Consider the following 10332-nt stretch of genomic DNA (forward strand, 5'->3'; position numbering starts at 1 on the left):
TTGTTTCAAAATTGATAATTTTTTCACAAATTTTAAGTAGAATTGCCTTTTCTCTCTTCCACCTATTCTTTATTTCTCTTGTACTATCTTCATTATGAGTCTCATTTTAACTTTGTTGTTGGCCGCGATTAAATTCAATTTATCAATTTTATTCAGATTTCCTCATCTAGGTCCTATCTACTTTCAAATCATTTCCAAATAAACGTCGAATTCTTTGTATTAATTTCAGCTCCTCCATGAAATAGTACAAGAGAAATATATCACATGAATCTAATCATCAAATTTTCATTCATTGAACTGACAATATGTTGTGCTGTTATTAAATATCCCTAGAAATTAACCATTCATAAATAATTCTTGAAACGAATGTCCTTATAAATGGTTTCCTTATATGAACTCCATAAAGTTTAAAAATTGACAAAAATCATTAATTTATTGAATTGTTCACCTAAGAAAACGTTTTGCTGTCTGAAACTTTGTGCCTATATATTATACGTTTATTACAGTTCCAATAATACTAATTTATCATGCTTGAGTAATAATTTCATACGTTAATCACAACGCATCTATTAACATTGATTGCATTGTTAATCTGTAATAATGAATTATTCATTTAGGTAAATAGATTAATTTGATTTAATAAATTGTTGCACTTCTAGTTATGTTCAATATTTTAATAAATCATTTATTTGATCCATACATGAATCTTGTCAAAAATAAATTTACACATCTTCAATCAATCATACCCTCATTGCATTTTGTTGTAGTTCATTCTGTTCTGTTTTTCATCTATGACAGTAAAATACTCGATACTAAATGATAATTATCATATTCCAGTTCAGACTAGTTTCACCCTGTGATTTGTCTTATTTATTTTTCACTTTTATTTATCGCTTAGTGTCAATTTTTTAAAGTTTTAGCTATAAACATTGCACCTAACAGGGCATCTTATTTTTAGACGTAAATGTTGGGTGCCGCAGGATATAGGGGCATAAGTTGACAATTATTTTTACGATTACTATAATATAATATTGTTGATGATGTAAGGCAAGCGTGCTAGAGAGGTCAGAGTGCCTGGTATGTTTGCTGACATTTCTAATGAACAAAATAATAAATCATTTACTTTGTATTGCTGCAGGTGTATGAATATTAGTGTTAGTTATTTTATTAAGATGATTCGGGTATGTCTTTTATCTCAGCATACTATTTATTAAGGTTAATTAATTCTGTAAATGGTGGGGTCCTCTACAAAATGTACAAATCACATAAGATTTCTGTCATAATTAATGTAATAAAATAGATGTAACATGTCTCTTTGTAATACACATAGTGGCCTTGAACTTATAATATTTTTTCCGGTTAGAATCAATAGTATGCACTTTTTTTCATTTATTCTGCTAATCATTATTGAAGTGGATGGGATTTGTGTGATTTTGTGAGGATGTATCTAAATAGAGGGGCAGAAATATGTAATCATTCATAATAAATTATGTACCTAACATTCCACATGTCGTTTGTAGATCATCTTTCTGTGAAGCTCAGGAGATTGTCCTGGGAATCCATCAACTTTGATAATAAATTGATTCAAAACTTATTTTGCTAGTATTTATTTGAGTTTTTTCAAGTGTAGAATCTTGTGTAATGCTGCTCTATTATAGGTTGGTATAAGAAGTGTCACACAAGGTTATTTATACAAGCTGTAAACTGAGATCTGACGATTTCTCGATTAATTTTAATATGTAACATGGAAAAATTCGATGTGGAAGCCGGCATATTAACAAAAATTTTGTCTCGAAATACAACGTTAATTTTATAACCACTGTAATATGATTTGGTCAGAGCATACCATATATTAAGAAACTAATAATTGAAAAATTGTATTTTTAGTGATGTTTGTTATCGTAGATTTTCGTTTCCATTCTATTAATATCAAACCAATAATTGAAAAATTGTATTTTTAGTGATTTTTTTGTCGTAGATTTTCGTTTCCATTCTACTGTAACAGACTGAGAGACCCCATCAATTTACTCTCTGTAAAAACTGTAATGATCCATAAAGCGTACGATCTGTAGATGAGACTAAGTTGAATGATTCGTAATCTGTAGACCTAAGTATTGTATACTATTCAAAACTGATGCAGTTGTTGCGTAATCTGAATGCCGTTAAAGATCTTTTTGCATTGAACGGCACATGTAGATGAATCTGGGTTCAGTCGAATTCGATTTTAGGTCAGAAAAGTGCGTGTTGGGTCATTAATTAAGTTAATATTGTAACAAACATTCCACTTTTATTTCTTTAGTTGTATTCACCATATTAGACTGTTGGTTTGAGATTTGTGACATGGAAAGTATTGATGATTGGAGTGGATAATTTCAAGTTGTTTTTGAGTTTTTACCAAGTTTGAATTTGTTATAAAAATTTTAGCCTTCTATTGTTGCACAAATAATAAACAGATGTGACAGAAAATGTATTTTGACTGAAAAATAAGAATGTAGATTTCATCAAGATATTTTACAAATGAAAAATTCGAAAATTGCATATTGAATAAATTAGAAGAATCAAATTTTCAACTGCATTTCTGTTGAACACTATTGATCAAATCGTAATTCATTAATTTCGATACCCTTATAAAAATGAATTTCAGTTCCAATTAGCCTATAGAGTTATCTTCTCGGATAAACTTGAATAATATTATCCTCAATATTGGTACAATTTTTCAATTCACAGAGTCTGATACCCTTATAAAAATGAATTTCAGTTCCAATAAATTATAATTATTCACTCAGATAAACTTGAATACTGTATAACATAATTATCCTCAATATTGGTATAGTTTTTCAATTCTCAGATTCTGATAATATTATTTGAGACTTACGTGTGTTTGAAACTCCTTTCCATCCAATATGTTTTATTAATTCCAAACTTTTAGAGGATGAGTGACTCATCCAAACCTTTGCTTTTCTTCTAAAGCAGGATGTGAGGGGCATAATTTTTATATAAACTCGATACACTCTGTATAGTCTTGATAAATCAACAAACTACGATATTGTACTAAAAGATAGTTTGGAATCAATGAACGCTACACCTTTTTTAGAAATTGTGTGATATATTTTTTTTTCAAAAGTGACTAGCGGTAATCACACATTATATTTAGTGGTGTTTAACATATTCACATTAAGTAATTAGTATACATTATACAGAAATTGTATACAAAGACTTGTCATAATAATTGAATATCATCTGTGAAAAGCCAACAATAATGCACATTGTATTGTATTCAATGTCTTGAAAATAACTGTAGCACTATAATAATCATCATGAATTAATAATGGTTAATTATTCAAAACATAGATCATACTTTCAAATTGTGTAAAAATAATTATTAATGTTGAGGATCACATGCTTCTACGAAGAAAGCTGTAAATAAATTCATAGATTAATGTTAACGTTTATCAATCGATTGTTTTTCTAAATTTTACTTCAAAGTTCTAATTTTCATCAATAATGTTTTTATTGTCTCCACGTTTTTGTGCAAGTTGATTAGTTAATGTATGCAATACTATTTTTCATAGTTAATTTCAAAATTGTTAAAGTAAAACTCGATGGAGACTTGAGAATCCAATAAGAGACTGACCTATTTGAATAATATTTGAGAAAGGGGAATGATATTAGAAAGAAACATCATAAGGAATGTATGCAACATTATTTTGAAAGAGATTGTTGATAGTATATGTAATGAAGGACTAAGATTTTGTAGGATATGGTGATATACGGCTTAGTAGTAAGAAAAGAATAATTTTAATGAAATCTAAATTGTGTGCACTTTTACTTATGTTTGTAATATTTTCTGTTATCTTCTGTGTACAATTATTTTTATTATCAATTATCATAATTCTTATCTTTGCAATGTTCATAAATATTATTTTTAGTATACAGTCTTGATACCAATTGCCTTTACATAGATAGAGAATAAACTTTATTAATAAGGTTAAGAACAATGTATTTACACCAGGTCATACCTCTGTCAAATAAAACTCACCGAAAAGAAAACGGGGTTTTTATTTGATCACCTTTTATTCATTATTGTGTTACAATATTTATTCATGACATGTTTATAATATTATTATCAAGGAATTGTCAGTGTTTTTAAGGGCAACTTTGTTCTTTTTCCTTGGTTGAAAACATTTTTAATCAAGTAAATAGTACCTACCTTATAAAACAACTATTTAATAGAAATGGCCAGTAATAAGTCCAGTCATAACAATTCAAAGAAACTTGAAAAGATAAATAAATTATTAATAGCTAATAGAAATCCATGTCATACAAGAACTATTGGAAGAGAAAAAGTTGTAATAATATTTACATTTACAAAACACAGTGTTAAATATTATTATAATTAAAAATAGTTTTGTGGAAGCCTATTAATTATTATTAAAATTTATGAAGAGCTTCACAGTAGATCTGTTCTAAAAATTTATATGCTTTCGAAAACATTCAACAATGTTGAAATATCAAAACGTAGAATCGCAAGATTCAGTTTTGTTGTATCCAAACAGGGTACGGTGAGAAAAGCACTCAATAAATAAAAGGCTTTGTTTTCAATATCCATTTTTGATATTGTTATCCAATCAATTCCAATATTACTTATCAGAATTATATTGTTTTATGTATCCCGTATTAAAATTTCGAATGAAAAATCTTCTATTTTGGGTTTTTTCTTTCGACGACTGATCAGCTGACTTTTGTAATGACTTCTTCAGTATAGCAATGGCAGTGGCAGTATCCTTGGATGGGTGGTCTTCTTTCATTTTTCATAACAAACAACAAAGAATGCCAACTCAAGATAGATTTAGAATCATTTTCCAAAGTTTATAATTTTCATATTTCTAATTACTCATTGTACTTCAATCAATCTATCTCACCTTTCTAATTTTTTTAATCTTGAAGTACCATTTAATTAAATCCTATTGTTTTGTGCAAACTAACCTATCGGTAGGTTCAAGTCGAATTTGTAATTTTATTAAATTATTATTTTACATCAAACATGACAACTTATGAAAGACTTTCGACTAGTTTTGACAGTATAGATGAAAGAGAAAACATGACTGATGAGGATCAAAGACTGAATTTGTGCTATGAAAATCTGTCTACAATGCCAAAGTCTCTTGTGGAGCACTTTGCATCCTTTGTTCGAATTTTGGATATCAGTTGCAACCAGTTTAGGTGAGTTTTTTAGGTGATAGTCATTAACTTTATTATAAATTTGTTTCATGTAAGGTCTATTAATTCCTTACTATTCAAATGAACAGCTCAAATAAAATATACGGTACTCTATAAACTTTCAAAGCAGATGATAAACCCTAATGCGGCATCTACATGTTGGCCCAATGAAGGCCAGTATGTGGATGGGTGGTTTGCCAACGCTGGCCCCTCCTTGGATTCACCGTAGACTCATCACTAACATAAGACCATCATATTGATATGATGTGTAACCGAACTTCCAATTTAACATATCTGATGCGAAAATTGAGAAGTCATGTTCCAAAGAATTACCTGCTTACTGCATACCATGGCCTGTTTCATAGCCACATCAAATATGGGGTCATGCAAGTGGATGTCAGAGGATTCTCCTTATACAGAAGAAAGTGGTTCGAATTATAACATAATCACTATACTTGAAGCATTGTCGCCCGCTGTTCAGGAGGCTGGGAATACTCACTGTCTTCAGTCAGTATGTACTGAATTCCCTTGTGCTTCTGAAGGCCAACTTCACACACTCCAAGCAGACACCAGATCCACAACTGTTCAACTAGATGGCGTTGACCTTCCCTACTCTATATTGCCTAAGCTGCACACTTGCTACCCAATGCGAGCATTGAAAATTTACAATACACTTCCATTGCAAGTGTTCAAGAAAGTGCTCCAAGAGAAACTGATTAACCTCTCTCTTTCTTCTTTGAATGAGGAGGAGATTGTTGGCTTTGTCAGTCTCTTTGATCGGCCATCTAGATATTAGTGTAAATAAATATTTGATTTTATTAAACGAAAATGTCTATCCGGTAACAGATGGAAGAGAAATTAAATTGGTATTAATTTGCCACGTTGGTTACCAGGCTGGACCAACATGTAGATGCAGTATTATATATTTTTTAAATACTCTTGTTGACAATATATTAGAAGATTATTGTTGACAATATAGTCCAGGGGTTTTCTCCACTGATGCGCTACTTATAATATCTTGCCGCTTGCTAATATCATTTACTTGCTTAATGCGTACAATTGACGACGAGCGCCAGAGTGTGGATGACTGCTCTGTCAGCGCTCGCCTTAATTTGCCTTCGCCCTGATTTTTGGCGAGCAAAGGCCTTATATCAAGGAGTTTTCTGCCTGATAGCTACTAAGAGTATGTTTGCTTATACGGTAACATCATTCCCCCCCAAACGTGAGTAAGCTGTCTTACTAAGCAACAAATCAACTCACCATATTTTTTTTTTTGAGAATGATGCCCTTATGAGCTTTAGGCTTGTGCGTGGGTAATAAAACTGATGAGAGATGAGTAGACCGTAACTTTAGGTAGGTTCTTAACCACCGGGAAGCAATTTTTAAACTCATCAATGATATTTGAAGGATTCGGCTCTTCTACTGGTCACCCTTACAGCCTTACACCCTTAATATTCTAAATTTCTTTTCCAGCGACGTATCATTCCTGACAGACTTCCAAAACCTGCGCTCATTGATTTTAGACCACAACAAGATCGATGGAACAACGATTTTTCCGCCTGTGCCAAGTCTGAACCTCCTATGGTTGAATCACAACCAGGTGGGAGTGCTTTTTCCTTTCGTGAAAAACCTGCAGAAGAGTTTTCCGGGCCTGCAACTGCTTAGCCTCATGGGAAACCCGGGTGTGCCAGCTGATATCGATGATACCACATTCTACCAACATCTCCAGTACAGGTGATTACTTAAATAAATCCTCCTTCTACATTCATGACCATTTGAGGCTGTGAATCAGGCTACAAAAAACTTATCACTAGTAAAAAGTAAATTCGTATGGCTTTTGTTGGTGGGGACTCCCTTGCGGGAAGGTCCCACCGCCTGAATATATCATTTAAACCGTCGTTTAAATGGGCCTTACGACAGCCGGGACCGACAGTTTAACTTGCCCATCCGATAACACGGGAGTAATCTGGTTAAAAAAACGTTTGGCTATGAGAGGGTTTGAACCCGGGATCTCTATCACTACCTCCGTAAACAGGTAGGGCTCCTAGACCAATAGAAACTCTAGCTGCTATAATCAGCTGAAAACAACGAATTTTTATTGGTGTAGGAGCCCTACCTGTGCTGACATCACACGAACGCACTACGGCTTTGTTTACGGAGGTAGTGTCTTTATGCTGCTAAGCAAGCACTCTATCCACTAGACCACGGATCACTCCAACTTCTCACTGATTATATTCTTCAAAGTTTTTCTTTTTGCATAGGCCTACTACAAGCCTGTTTTACAGCCTTAATCCCTCCTTCTAATACATGGCCAGTTAACTGGATAGATGGTGACAAAAATTCAAGCAAGATGGCAGGTCAAACTATACTGTGTGGTGAGCATGGCATACTCACATAGTGGTTCGAAATTTACGCATTTTTTCAATAATGATGGAGGAAAAATGTGTGTGAAATAACTACCAATGTAATTGTCGATTTAATTTGACATGTCTTATACTTCATATCTGGAGTCCTTAGTCCTCCTTAAGGACTTCATAAGAGAGTCCTCCATAGCTGTGTTCTGATTTACCAGGCTATTTTAATACCCTTCTGCTTCATCCATTACTCAGACTTGTGGGATCGATGGCGTCATAAAACTCAATAAACGCAAATAAACACACAACTATTCAGATGGCAGCAATCCAGTGACAGCTTTTATAGTGAGGTTCAAGTTATAATGGTAATATTTAACATAGGTGTTGCTATCCTTGTATCATCTACCTATAGTGAAGTCCACGTTATAATGGCAGTGTTTGATCAACATTTGTGTTGCTATCCTTGTATCATCGTTGCAAATTCATGTAGAATCTATGGTCTCCGGCTGCTATATCTTTCATGGGACATTCTGTATATATTGTAATTTCTATTTAATACATTATCAATCATTTTTTATTAATTAACCTCCTTTTATGTTTCTTTTCCAGACTGTTCACAGTCTCGTTCTTCGCAAAACTAAAGCATCTAGACAGTCGCGAGGTGACCTCCCACGAGCGCGAAGAGGCCCTCCGACTTTACAGGCGGCCATTTTTGGAGCGACTGGTTGGCAACTCGTCTCAAGTTCTCAACTCGGCCTACTCGTCCTTCAATCAGCTGTTCGGTCGCAGCAATAGCCAATCGCAGGTCACCAATCGACAGCGGTCGGCGTTCATTTAGGAAAACAGCTGATCGATGTCCTCAGTGACCTTGAATCAGCTGTTTGGTCGTAACAAACGATCATCAGCGGTCATTTGAGTGAACAGATTTTAAGGTCTTTACACACGCTACGCTGAAATATGTCTTCGAAAGACGTAACCGTCCCATCTCCCAATTTTTAAAGCAATTTTTAAGGACGTATTTCAGCGTAGCGTAGCTAAGTGTGTAAAAACTTTTAGGGCTCAGCCACACAGTACGATCTGCGATTATGAGCCGAAGGCTAAAAACGACATCTAAAGGTGCGTGCAGATATACGCGCCGCGAACATGAGCAATTCACTTTTAATCAGCTGATTATATCTGTATTTTCACAGAAACGGTAAGATACAGATATAAAAAGCTTGGCATCAGCTGATTACAAGTGAATTGCTCATGTTCGCGGCGCGTATATCTGTACGCACCTTTAGACTATTGAACATTTATTTACATTAGATTGTCACTGTGGTGTGTGCAAGGTACCATTTATAGATTTATACTGGTTGAAATTTCCATTTTGATAGAAATATATCACTGAAGTGAACAGTTTTTATGATTTTCTTGAATTATGTATGAACAGTATTGCTTAGTTTCAAAGTGTTTGTCCATGTTACATGCAGCTATATAGCCTCAGCTATTTTTGATGATTTACGAAACATATTTTGCTATTGTCTCTTTTCTGTTTAGGGCTACTTGTAATATAAATAGAAATACAAATCTCAGTACCCTCTTTCAAATTATTTTATCACAACATGTTTCAGACATTCATGCCATTTTCACTTGTATTATTTTGCTATTATTTAATATATTGTACTAAACGTAGGGCTAAACATACCCAACACCTTACAAGGATATACGACTGAGAAGTTCAAAATAATATAATTTTCCAAGTTATTTAATAAGCGAAGAATATGCTATTTTGATTTCAATATAATATATGTTTGTATTGTATACCAAAATATTCCATTGTGCCTCAAGATGATAAGATCTATATTTAAAGTTACCTATATTCTATTACCATTCGAGCCTTGTGTAGCTGCTCAATTTTTGCAATATTATTGGACGAGTAATTATTTTTTTATTGGAAAATACATGATCTGCGAGTTATTATTTGTATTCAAAAGTAATGGTGATGCATTTCGCTTTAGTCATAGATTTTGTTTGATTGATAAACATCATTCAAGATACATATACTATTTGTAATGTAATAAGTGGAAATATTATTCTATTATTCCAATTTCAAAGATGTAATTATTATACTTATTAATAGATTAAATAAATCAACGTGGTTGAATAATCCTTTGCTCTCATTTTCTGTAATTTTCCTATATTTATAAGTCGTACGAATTTCATGAAACTGTTCCTATGGTGAGGTCCACGTTATTATGGCAGTGGAAAAAGATAGAATAACAGCATTGCCGATTCTCGGACTTGCCACTTCCTTCTATAGAGGATAGCTGTGTTTCTGATGTAATAATATCGTCAGTCCCGACTATCTAAAAAGTAGTCGTCATCTCTCATCATCATCATCCCTCTCACTCATTACCCACGCACAAGCCTAATAGCTTATGTGGGCATCACCCTCAGTATTACTATTATTATTAATATTAACTGCTTAATATTATTAATATTTTTCAATGATTCCATAATAGATTTTCATTATTGAGATTAAATATTTTGTTCATTATTTTCTATACATTGTTGAAAACTATCTGTCAACGTTGCGAAGCTAGAAAAGGATAGCGCTATCTGCTTGGTCGAATGATAGACAAGGATAGCAACACCTATCAAATACTGTCATTGTTAATCAAATATACAGTACTATCATTATAACGTGGGCCACATTATAGGTATTGTATATTCGAGAACAACTCAACAAAAACTAGCAAAAATGAGTATTGCATAG

The 10332-nt window shown here is 33.0% G+C and overlaps 1 protein-coding gene across 1 annotated transcript; it reads left to right on the forward strand.

Annotated features, from left to right (window-relative positions):
- The first annotated feature begins 4763 nt into the window (after positions 1-4763).
- LOC111064323 (leucine-rich melanocyte differentiation-associated protein) lies at positions 4764-9554 on the forward strand. Its single transcript, XM_022352034.2, has 3 exons — positions 4764-5223; positions 6694-6954; positions 8184-9554. The coding sequence occupies exons 1-3, from the start codon at positions 5045-5047 to the stop codon at positions 8410-8412; spliced, it is 669 nt and encodes a 222-aa protein (XP_022207726.2). The 5' UTR covers positions 4764-5044; the 3' UTR covers positions 8413-9554.
- Positions 9555-10332: the final 778 nt, after the last annotated feature.

This window comes from Nilaparvata lugens, chromosome 8, assembly GCF_014356525.2.
Source record: "Nilaparvata lugens isolate BPH chromosome 8, ASM1435652v1, whole genome shotgun sequence".
Lineage (NCBI taxonomy): Eukaryota > Metazoa > Arthropoda > Insecta > Hemiptera > Delphacidae > Nilaparvata > Nilaparvata lugens.

Bases quoted from the DNA above. Each gene is read 5' to 3' on its own strand.
- LOC111064323 (XM_022352034.2), top strand. From the start codon at position 5,045: ATGACAACTTATGAAAGACTTTCGACTAGTTTTGACAGTATAGATGAA. The intron at 5,224-6,693 runs GTGAGTTTTTTA...TTTCTTTTCCAG, and splicing joins ATCAGTTGCAACCAGTTTAG to CGACGTATCATTCCTGACAG. The intron at 6,955-8,183 runs GTGATTACTTAA...TTTCTTTTCCAG, and splicing joins TACCAACATCTCCAGTACAG to ACTGTTCACAGTCTCGTTCT.